Source organism: Poecilia mexicana, unplaced genomic scaffold (assembly GCF_051168715.1).
Source record: "Poecilia mexicana isolate PSO_F unplaced genomic scaffold, ASM5116871v1 scaffold_16, whole genome shotgun sequence".
NCBI lineage: Eukaryota > Metazoa > Chordata > Actinopteri > Cyprinodontiformes > Poeciliidae > Poecilia > Poecilia mexicana.
This window is the reverse complement of record NW_028263385.1, coordinates 19,479,066-19,491,425: the sequence shown is the minus strand read 5'-3', so window position 1 is coordinate 19,491,425 and position 12,360 is coordinate 19,479,066. Positions and strand designations below refer to the sequence as shown.

General features: G+C 38.9%; 1 protein-coding gene across 1 annotated transcript; it reads left to right on the top strand.

Annotated features, from left to right (window-relative positions):
* The first annotated feature begins 5,361 nt into the window (after window positions 1-5,361).
* On the top strand, window positions 5,362-6,774 carry LOC106905512 (urokinase plasminogen activator surface receptor-like). The gene is made up of 5 exons (XM_014970401.2): window positions 5,362-5,506; window positions 5,733-5,849; window positions 5,923-6,069; window positions 6,285-6,392; window positions 6,502-6,774. The coding sequence occupies exons 1-5, from the start codon at window positions 5,446-5,448 to the stop codon at window positions 6,690-6,692; spliced, it is 624 nt and encodes a 207-aa protein (XP_014825887.2). The 5' UTR covers window positions 5,362-5,445; the 3' UTR covers window positions 6,693-6,774.
* Window positions 6,775-12,360: the final 5,586 nt, after the last annotated feature.

The following is a 12,360-nucleotide window of genomic DNA, read 5'->3' as shown; positions in this document are numbered from 1 at the left end:
TATGCGAGACTTTTTGGTAGTGTGTGAGAGACAAAACGTAAATTTTGTCCTAAACGGCCCCTCATACATCTGCCTGTAACACTCTGAAGACGGATGTGGAGCATGCAAAAACATGTTGGCCTCTTGCTGTTTTGAGGCTTTTCAGCAAAGGGTGTAATAAAATTTTGCACTGGGAAAAAAGTGAAGCTGAAGCACTTTTTTCCAGTTGTAAGCATTGTAGGCTAAGCCACAAAGATAGTTATTCTATTTAAAATACATACAGAAATATGAGAAATCTCTACTCAAAAATGTTATGTTATCCAAAAATATATGCACATTAAAGCTAGCAGTACTATATCGCTTTTATTTTATTTTTTATTTCAGACCAACATCGAGTCTGTGTGTGCATCCTTTGTGTCCACGAACTACTAAGAGTTAAAGTGTTGCAAATTTTATAGTGTTGCAATGTTTTGGAAAAAAAAACAAAACACCAATCTCGGTGTAAATTGCCAGGTGTTTGGATGTTGCAGAGCTCTGTAGTGCAGATCTTTACACAGATCTTACAATTTCAAATTTGACCGATCTCTTAAGACACTGTTTAGGCATAATGTAATCTTTTCACTTGACGTCAACAATCTTCCTACTACCTATAGTCTAATAACATGTATTTAAGTCAGGTAGTGAAGGACCAACAAAAATGGCAGTACCTAAACATTTATAGTTGTGTGAGGAACATTCTGTTGTTTTCTCAGCTCACGTTCCAGCATGATTTAGTGCACATTTATAGCATTTCATAACATTTCAGCATGCCAGAATGAAAGAAGGCATGCAATTCTTAACCAGGACAAGATCGACTGATTCACTACGACGGCATGTTTGGATCTGCACATAGCATTTTCTGAGCATAGACATGGGACATACAAAAACATGTTTGCCTCTTACTTGTTGATTTCATGCAGCTGTTTCCATTTCCTTCACAAAAAGGTTCTAGAGAAACATTGTTGTTTGCAAGTGAAGCACTTTTCATCATATGTAATGGACTTGCAGTGTAAGAGTTAGAATTTTAATATATTTTCCTTCAGCCAATTTGTATTTTTTATTTTTTTTTACATTTACTTGTTTCTCTAAAATAATATGTTTAATGAAGCTAGCAGCACCTGAAATTAATATTTTTACATGTTTTAGGATGATAAAGCTGATTTGGCAAGAGGTTTGTATTCCATTTTCTTTGTGTGTTCCAGTGTGTTAAGCTGTTAGTAAATAACAGTAAAGTGTCGATAATTTTAGTTTTGGCTCTAGCTAGTCTCATGGTAAAATGTAAGCATTTTAGAAATGTGTTCACTTGTTGCATGTGGTGTGAACACTTTATGGTGGGCGATTTGCCCATAACATACCAAAGTTGTGCTAATTGTGTTTAGAGCTTTGAAAATATGAAAACAGAATGGAAAAACAAATGTTGAATGTTGAAGAAAAAAAAAATGTAAATATGTCCTATAGCTAAAGTTGAAACCAGACATTTACAAACATCACATAGAAATACATAGAAACTTTTTTTTGTTGTCTAAGGTTTAATAAGAAAAAAAATCTCGTTTTAGTCTGGATAAAAACACCAAAATGATTTATTTGGTAGATGTCATATCTATCTTTGTGAGAAAGTTTTTTTTTTAATTGTAAATGTTTTTTTAATTCAAAAATCTACATTTACAGAATAACCATAAATGTCTTTTTTTGATCATTTAATTGGATGGCACACCTGTGAATGTATTTTAGGGCCACACCTGGAACGCAATGCTTTTTTGTTCGACATGATTTGAAAGGGCTCAATTTTAGCTGGATCCCGTCCCGGCCGGATCGGACTGATCTGGTGACTTGAACATTTATGAGTAGCTTGCTATCTGAAAACTGTGGGCAACCCTGCTGTATAGTTTAGTGGGGTTCTCTATAGTCACAAACCCACATAGAAGAAGAACTGCTCAGAACTGAAGGTATCAGTGAAAACAATAATGTAGTTGGTATCTCATTTTGACATTTTAAGCATAATCTATTCATATATTTATGGGTTTCCATAGTAAAGTAGTTCAAAATGGTCCATCCCATGCATGGTTGTGCTTCTAAACCAACAGACAGGCTAAGAGAGTTGTTCAGAAAAACATAAAGCGTGTGGTAACCAAGCATGAGCTGCAATAACCTATAATTTGAAAATGGGTGAAAATTATTTATGTCATCAGCTGCATTGCTCTTGGTGAAGTAAGACTTGGATGAAGCTGGATGAAACCCATTTCATGAAGCTGTCTGCAGATACAATCTGAAAGAATGTGACGTTTGGAGGTCAGTAGTTGTTTCTGCACTAGGTTGGTAATCTTTGTTTGTGGCTGATTTGCACTCCTTTCTAATCCTATGAACTGGTAGATTGGCCATAATGAGCAGATCTGAGTCAGAGAAAAAGTTTGTCATTTTCAGGTTGATGTTTTTATTCATGGTAACTGAACTGGAACAGTGTGAATGTTTTTTGTGATATTTAATCTTGTTTTGTACAGTCTTTATTTGTTCTGTTTCATTTTCACAAAACCGTGTTTATTAAGTTTTAACTTTAAAAGTATTGCTGGTATTCTCTCTCTCTCTCTCTCTCTCTCTCTCTCTCTCTCTCTCTCTCTGTCTCACAAACACACACACACACACACACACACACACACACGCACACACACACACACACACACACATACACACACACACACACACACACACACACACACCCCCACACACACACACACACACACGCACACACCCCCCCCACACACACACACACACACACACACACGCACACACAGGAGAAATGAAGGAGTGGTCTGAGTGGTCTATGTTTTCCACATATAAAAGCTGCAGCATATAACTTATGAAAAAAATTATTTTACATATTTGCTAAAACTGTCACTGTGTGGTGATATGAGACAAATAATCTCTTGAAAGATCAAGCACTTCCTCCCAATGCTACTATGTACAGAAATGCATCGCTGTTGGTCAAAAATAACCAAACAGAGCCTGGAGCAAGCCCTCAGCACCGTCAATCAAGCTAGTGTATGCATTACTCGATGTATTAATGGCAGCAAAACAACATTTTGTTGCAGGAAAACTGTTCATCATTGGTGGCCATCCTGACTAGCCTGAGTAGTCCTGGCAGACAATATCAGGAAGAAACTGTAGTGTAGCAGAGAGCAAGGGGGATGAGAGAACTAGGGTTGTGAGCAGTGTGTATACGAGAACGATACACAGTCTTCACAAGTCTGAACTGGAAGTGATCCATGCCATCTCAGTGTAAAGCATGTGCAATGCTTCGACACCAACAAAACGAAATAATGTGGGCACTCTAGACCAATGTGCGAGAGAAAGATGCATGAACTTTCTGTACTGCTCTATGTGTGTGTGTGTGTGTGTGTATGAGCATGCAAATAGCTAAACTTTTTGTGTTGTTCTAAAAACCCTGCGACTTTTGTAGTACCAGTGTTATAAGCTAAATATTTTACAGTACAGCCCTGGTTCAGGCTGTGAGGAGCTTTGCAGGAGAAGAATCCTTGAGGCAGAGGCCAGATTGTTTCTTCACTCATCAGCGGTTATCACTCACAAGCATCAGTTCAAACGCTTACCGCTTCCTGCCAGTCTCTCTCTCTCTCTCTCCCTCTCTCTCTCACACGCACGCACGCACGCACGCACGCACACACACACACACGCACACACGTACGCACGCACGCACACACACACACACACACACACACACACACACACACAGGAGAAATGAAGGAGTGGTCTGAGTGCCCAGCCCTTCTCAGGAGAACCACATATAAAATGAACAGAGGAGATTCAAGCTTACTCAGTCAGGAAGATGTCTCTTAACAAATTGCACTTTGTCGCACTGTTTGTTGGGATTTGGCTTCTTCCAAAAGGCAAGTTTTTTAACCTGTGTTATTTGCTTTGACATGTTTAATTTTACTGGACTTAAACTGTGGTGTAATTTCATTTTAATTGATTCTGTGTGTTTAACCTGCAAGCTTTGAAACATTGCTGGAGTATTTTGTCTTTTTACATTTCTACATTTATGTCTACTGCGTTTTTGAGGCAGGATTTAAACATCCTCCCTCATCTTTTTTCTTAAAAAAAAAAATTTTTATGCAATCATAAAATAGGAGCTCTGACGGCTGATAGTGCATGTAAGTATATAAAAAACAAACAGATATTTAAGTTAATCAGTGCCACCTTCAAATAATGACTATGTAAAAAAGTATTTCCACTGTCTAGCTGTTACCCATTCAGAAGTTCTGATCAGTCTGCCTGCTTTTAAGGAATCCACATATTTTTGGTTTCTAATACATTATGAATAAGCATGATTAAGGCACCAGTATTTTATTCCCGAAACGATTTTTGTCCAAGAGGGTACAGATGAACTGAGAAAACGTGCATGTTTTCCACATATAAAAGCTGCAGCATATAACTTATGAAAAAAATTATTTTACATATTTGCTAAAACTGTCACTGTGTGGTGATATGAGACAAATAATCTCTTGAAAGATCAAGCACTTCCTCCCAATGCTACTATGTACAGAAATGCATCGCTGTTGGTCAAAAATAACCAAACAGAGCCTGGAGCAAGCCCTCAGCACCGTCAATCAAGCTAGTGTATGCATTACTCGATGTATTAATGGCAGCAAAACAACATTTTGTTGCAGGAAAACTGTTCATCATTGGTGGCCATGCTGACTAGCCTGAGTATTCCTGGCAGACGATATCAGGAAGAAACTGTAGTGTAGCAGAGAGCAAGGATGAGAGAACTAAGGTTGTGAGCAGTGTGTATACGAGAACGATACACAGTCTTCACAAGTCTGAACTGGAAGTGATCCATGCCATCTCAGTGTAAAGCATGTGCAATGCTTCGACACCAACAAAACGAAATAATGTGGGCACTCTAGACCAATGTGCGAGAGAAAGATGCATGAACTTTCTGTACTGCTCTATGTGTGTGTGTGTGTGTGTGTATGAGCATGCAAATAGCTAAACTTTTTGTGTTGTTCTAAAAACCCTGCGACTTTTGTAGTACCAGTGTTATAAGCTAAATATTTTACAGTACAGCCCTGGTTCAGGCTGTGAGGAGCTTTGCAGAAGAATCCTTGAGGCAGAGGCCAGATTGTTTCTTCACTCATCAGCGGTTATCACTCACAAGCATCAGTTCAAACGCTTACCGCTTCCTGCCAGTCTCTCTCTCTCTCTCTCCCTCTCTCTCTCACACGCACGCACGCACGCACGCACGCACGCACGCACGCACACACACACACACACGCACACACGCACCCACGCACACACACACACACACACACACACACACAGGAGAAATGAAGGAGTGGTCTGAGTGCCCAGCCCTTCTCAGGAGAACCACATATAAAATGAACAGAGGAGATTCAAGCTTACTCAGTCAGGAAGATGTCTCTTAACAAATTGCACTTTGTCGCACTGTTTGTTGGGATTTGGCTTCTTCCAAAAGGCAAGTTTTTTAACCTGTGTTATTTGCTTTGACATGTTTAATTTTACTGGACTTAAACTGTGGTGTAATTTCATTTTAATTGATTCTGTGTGTTTAACCTGCAAGCTTTGAAACATTGCTGGAGTATTTTGTCTTTTTACATTTCTACATTTATGTCTACTGCGTTTTTTCTTAAAAAAAAAATGTTTAAGATGTATTAACACAGCTTACCGTATTCTATTATCAGCCAACACCCTGGATTGTTTCAGCTGTGTACCAGACACATCTGGAACCTGCGCTAACAAAGTGCAATGCCCCTCACAGGATAATCAATGTGCAGCAGTGAAAGTAATAAGATATACAGGTATTTTGTGCAATCTCAGTTTGATTTGTATCATTTTGTCTGCAATAGTTACAATTTCTACTTTTAACTATAGGTGGTTCTGTACACAATGAGACCAAATATAAACAGTGCTTTCAACCTGGAGATTGTGTTGGAGGCTCAGTCAACTTTGGATCTGAGAAAATTGTTATTGTGAGCGAGTGCTGCACCTCATCTCAATGCAACAGCAAAGATGCCTCTGGTAATTTGAACCTTGTTAAATTTGTATTCTGTAACCATGTAGTGCTTTTATTACTAATGTGTTTAGCACCTATATTGTTGTTCTGTTCATCTACACAATATTAGATTCTTGTCCATGAAAAGTAAGTTAATTCAAAAATCGATAAACAAGTTGACCTTTAAGAACATAGTTTGGGAGTCCATGCTGTGAAGATCTATGCTTTTGTTCTATTTCAGGGCCTAAGTTCAACACAAATGGTAAAAAGTGCCACAGCTGTGAAGGACAACAGTGCGTTAGAACTGAAGTCTGTAAGAATGATGAGAACTATTGCATCAAATCAACAAGTGAGACTTCTGCTTCCCTTTCCTCATCTTCTTATGAATATTCTAAGGTTCTAATATGAAACATGTGGCCCACATTAATGCCTTTGTTTTTCACTCTCTCACATAAAAGGGGCAGGTCAGACCTTGAAGGGCTGTGCCTCCAAGATGATGTGCCCAGAATATGCATCAGAGTTTTTTAGACCTTATATCTTAGCAGGAAGCAGCTGCTGCCAGGGAGACTTGTGCAACAGCGCCAGCGGTGCAAGTGCTGGCCTGCTGCTGTCGTTTGTGTCGCTGATGTTTTTGGCCTTATTTTCTTAGAATATACACACATAAACTCAAAGCTTTCTATTGCATAAAGTTGTTTGCAATATTTCAGTTGTGGAATAAACTTCAATCTGTGCTTGTGTTTTTTTTTTTTTCATAATGTCTTAGAAAGCTGAAAAGTGGATTGTCAGGATCTAAAATTATACAACTTCAAGAGTAAAGGCAGAAATGAAATGTATGAACATTCTTAATTCAGTTGCCTAATAGAGGATTTCTAGTCATTTGTAACGTTAAAGAATTTTTTGAGTTATTAAAATGAGAAAAAACATACAATATGATTTGTTTCACATTATTTAAAAGGGCACACGCACGCACACACGCGCACGCGCGCACACACACACACACACACACACACACACACCCACACACACACACACCCACACACATACACACACACACACATTTATATATATGTGCTCAGCGAATGTCTCAGGCAATGGGGAACAGAGGACGAGGTGCTAGAGGTACCATCATGAGAGGATAAGCCCCTACATGGGATGTACCACCGATAAATAACTGAAGTGGCTGATATCAGGAAATCCTACCAGTGGCTGGAAAAAGCTGGACTCAAGGACAGCACAGAGGCCCTCATCCTCATCCTGGCTGCACTGAGCAATAGAAGCTCAGATCTACCACACCAGACAAGACCCAAGGTGTAGGTTGTGCAAGGAGGCCTCTGAGACAGTCCAGCACATAACAGCAGGGTGCAAGATGCTGGCAGGGAAAGCGTACATGGAACGACATAACCAAGTGGCGGGCATAGTGTACAGGAACATCTGTGCAGAATATGGACTGGAAGCCCCGAGATCGAAGTGGGGAACACCCCCAAAGGTGGTGGAGAATGACCGAGCTAAGATCCTGTGGGACTTCCAGATCCAGACAGACAAGATGGTAATGGCGAACCAACCGGACATTGTGGTGGTGGATAAAGAACAGAGGAAAGTTGTTGTGGTGGATGTAGCAATACCAAGTGACCACAACATCAGGAAAAAGGAGCATGAGAAACTGGAGAAATACCAGGGCCTCAGAGAGGAACTGGAGAAGGCCTGGAAGGTGAAGACCACAGTGGTGCCTGTGGTCATCGGGGCCCTCGGGGCAGTCACCCCCAAACGAGCTCAGAGGATGAAAGAGAGAGAGAGAGAGACCACCCGCAGTGGGTGAGAAGGGAATTTTTATATATATATATATATATATATATATAAAATTCCCCTCTCACCCTCCGTGGGTGGTCTCTTTCATCCTCTGAGCTCGGGTCCTCTACCAGAGGCCTGGGAGCTTGAGGGTTCTGCGCAGTATATTGGCTGTGCCTAGAACTGCACATTTCTGGACTGAGATGTCTGATGTTGTTCCTGGGATCTGTTGTAGCCACTGCTCCAGTTTGGGGGTGACTGCCCCGAGGGCCCCGATGACCACAGGCACCACTGTGGTCTTCACCTTCCAGGCCTTCTCCAGTTCCTCTCTGAGGCCCTGGTATTTCTCCAGTTTCTCATGCTCCTTTTTTCTGATGTTGTAGTCACTTGGTATTGCTACATCCACCACAACGGCTTTCCTCTGCTCTTTATCCACCACCACAATGTCCGTTGGTTCGCCATTACCATCTTGTCTGTCTGGATCTGGAAGTCCCACAGGATCTTAGCTCGGTCATTCTCCACCACCTTTGGGGGTGTCCCCCACTTTGACCTCGGGGCTTCCAGTCCATATTCTGCACAGATGTTCCTGTACACTATGCCCGCCACTTGGTTATGTCGTTCCATGTACGCTTTCCCTGCCAGCCACGTCAGTTATTTGTCGGTGGTACATCCCATGTAGGGGCTTGTCCTCCCATGATGGTTCCTCCAGCACCTCGTCCTCTGTTCCCCATTGCCTGAGACATTTGTTGAGCACATCGTCCATTGAGGCTTTGTCCTTGATGTATTTATGGATCTTTGATGTTTCATCCTGGACAGTGGCCCTCACACTCACTAGTCCTCTGCCTCCTTCATTACGGCTTGTGTACAGTCTCAGGGTGCTGGATTTGGGGTGGAACCCTCCATGCATGGTTAGTAGCTTCCGAGTCTTAACATCCGTGGCCTTCATCTCTTCCATTGGCCAGCTAATTATTCCGGCAGGGTATCTGATTACTGGCAAGGCATAGCTGTTTATTGCACGGATCTTGTTCTTGCCATTGAGCTGGCTTCTCAGGACTTGCCAGCTCAATGGCAAGTCCTGAGAAGCCAGGACTTGCCATTATATATATATATATATATATATATATATATATATATATATATATATATATATATATATACGTATATATATATATATATATATAAATATATATATACATATATATATATATATACGTATATATATATATATATATAAATATATATATACATATATATATATATATATATATATATATATATATATATATAATATATATATATATATATATATATATATATATATATATACGTATATATATATATATATATATAAATATATATATATACGTATATATATATAAATATATATATATATATATACATATATATATGGATCTTTGATGTTTCATATATATGTATATATATATATATATATATATATATATATATATATATATATACATATATATATATATATATATATATATATATATATATATATATATATATATATATATAGAGAGAGAGAGAGAGAGAGAGAGGATAAATTTCTCTGATTTTACTTTTTAAAGATATATGTTTGAGTAAAATGAACATTGTTCTTTTGCTCTATGAACTTCTGACATGTTTCTGAAATTCCAACCAAAAATGTAGAATGAACTAAATAGCAAATTGATGCAGTGCTTTCAGACCTCAAATAATGCAAAGAAAACAAGTTCATCATCATAAAGAAACAATAATATGAATGTTTTAACTGCAGAAGAGCTCAGAAATAAATGCTTGGTGGAATAACCATGAGGTTTTCAGTGGGCTCTTATTTTTTCCAGAGCTGTATAAAGGAGGAATCTGTCAGAGGCCATTTCATTTTTAAAAACCTCTTTATAGCTACAGGAATACAGAGAGAATTCCCTATGCCACACCCTAACATAAACAGTTATCATTCAGTGGTTTCTGTGTGTATTACCAGACACTAAAAATTTCCTCAGGGAAACCACAATGATAACGTTTTACACATTCCCCAAAGTTCCTCATTAACTAGTGTCAAAAAAGGTCAAATCTTCATTGAGATCTTGGAGCAACAAGTTGTGCAATAATTGAATGGGTGGGTGAGTACAGTTCATATTTCTAACCAGAAGATGGCAGTACAGCTTTGTCTTTGGCCCCAATTTTTATGCAATCATAAAAAAGGAGCTCTGACGGCTGATAGTGCATGTAAGTATATAAAAAACAAACAGATAATTAAGTTAATCAGTGCCACCTTCAAATTTCTAATACATTATGAATAAGCATGATTAAGACACCAGTAGAGTTTATTCCCGAAACGATTTTTGTCCAAGAGGGTACAGATGAACTGAAAAAACGTGCATGTTTTCCACATATAAAAGCACTTCCTCCCAATGCTACTATGTACAGAAATGCATCGCTGTTGGTCAAAAATAACCAAACAGAGCCTGGAGCAAGCCCTCAGCACCGTCAATCAAGCTAGTGTATGCATTACTCGATGTATTAATGGCAGCAAAACAACATTTTGTTGCAGGAAAACTGTTCATTATGAGGGGCCGTTTAGGACAAAATTTACGTTTTGTCTCTCACACACTACCAAAAAGTCTCGCATACTCCAAAAAAGTAGCCTCGCATACTCAAAAAAATTATGTTTCGTCTCTCACACACTACCAAAAAGTCTCGCATACTCCAAAAAAGTAGCCTCGCATACTCAAAAAAATTACGTTTAGTCTCTCACACACTACCAGAAACTCTCGCATACTCCAAAAAAGTTGCCTCGCATACTCAAAAAAAATACGTTTCGTCTCTCACACACTACCAGAAACTCTCGCACACTCTAAAAATTACGTTTTGTCTCTCACACACTACCAGAAACTCTCGCACACTCCAAAAAAGTAGCCTCGCATACTCAAAAAAATTACGTTTTGTCTCTCACACACTACCAAAAACTCTCGCACACTCCAAAAATTACGTTTTGTCTCTCACACACTACCAGAAACTCTCGCACACTCCAAAAAATAGCCACGCACACTAAAAAAATACTAAAATGTCACACACACACAAACGTTAACTGTCTCGCACACATACACTGCTACCAGCTCGCACATTCACAAACGTTAACTGTCTCGCACACATACACTAACAGCTCGCACATTCACAAACGTTAACTGTCTCGCACACATACACTACTAACAGCTCGCACATTCACAAACGTTAACTGTCTCGCTCACATACACTAACAGCTCGCACATTCACAAACGTTAACTGTCTCGCTCACATACACTGCTACCAGCTCGCACGCACACACACACACACACACACACACACACACACACACACAGACGTTTATCTCTCACATACACAAGACTAAAGTTGAACACACACACACAGTACTAAGACTCGTTTTTTGAATGTGTGAGAGCGAAACTCTTTTTGAATGTGTGAGAGCGAAACTCTTTTTGAATGTGTGAGAGCGAGACTTTTTTGAATGTGTGAGAGTTGTCACGGAAGAGGCGGGGCATAATTTTTGGATCAAACTGCGCATGCGTAGATCCTAAACCTTAAGTTTCGATTGTTGACTCACTGTATGTTCTATTACTTAGTATATTTGTGCTATATATATTTTAAATATATATAGAACGTTTAATTTTCTTGTAGATTAAATGTGCTATAGAAATAAATGAATTTGATTGATTGATTAAAAATAGCAAAATTGCTGTAGTACAATCTGTCCACTGGGTGCCAGCATTACAGGAATTATTAAGAGGTCTTGTGAGAAATTCTGTTCCCCCGTGAAAATCTGTTCCCCCTGTGACGGGAGCGCGCATTGCAGCCAGAGACGTGGATCCGGTGAATCTGACCATTTTCACGGCGCTTCTGATCGATTTCTCGGTAAAAACTACTCATATGATCATATCAATGTGTAACTTTCAGTTTAATCGGCAGCTATCAAAATAAAAATACATACATAAATAAACGAGGTCCGGTGTGGAGGTCTTTTTTCGCTGTTTTGTGTTATTTTGAAAGCGAAGAAAATCGATCTTTTTTCAGCTTTTGTCTCGTAAGTCTGACAAATAAAAGTCAGTCAACAAACACAGGTTCCCAACACATAGTGTGCATTTATAATTTTTCATTTCTGATGAAGGAGGAAGGAGATTAATATACCTGCAAGATCTTTTACTTTGTTTTCAAAATATTTGCACTATCTTTGACATTTGTCCTTAACATAGTTTAATATAAGGTAGCTATTGAAAGATAGTTTCAATATATTTATATATATTTAAAAACACAAATATACTAAATGATACAACATACAGTGAGTCAAAAATGGAAAATTATAGTTTAGGATCTACGCATGCGCAGTTTGATCCAAAAATTATGCCCCGCCTCTTCCGTGACAACTCTCACACATTCAAAAAAAGTCTCGCTCTCACACATTCAAAAAGAGTTTCGCTCTCACACATTCAAAAAACGAGTCTTAGTACTGTGTGTTCAACTTTAGTCTTGTGTAT

Bases quoted from the DNA above. Each gene is read 5' to 3' on its own strand.
- LOC106905512 (XM_014970401.2), top strand. From the start codon at position 5,446: ATGTCTCTTAACAAATTGCACTTTGTCGCACTGTTTGTTGGGATTTGG. The intron at 5,507-5,732 runs GCAAGTTTTTTA...TTCTATTATCAG, and splicing joins GATTTGGCTTCTTCCAAAAG to CCAACACCCTGGATTGTTTC. The intron at 5,850-5,922 runs GTATTTTGTGCA...TTTTAACTATAG, and splicing joins GAAAGTAATAAGATATACAG to GTGGTTCTGTACACAATGAG.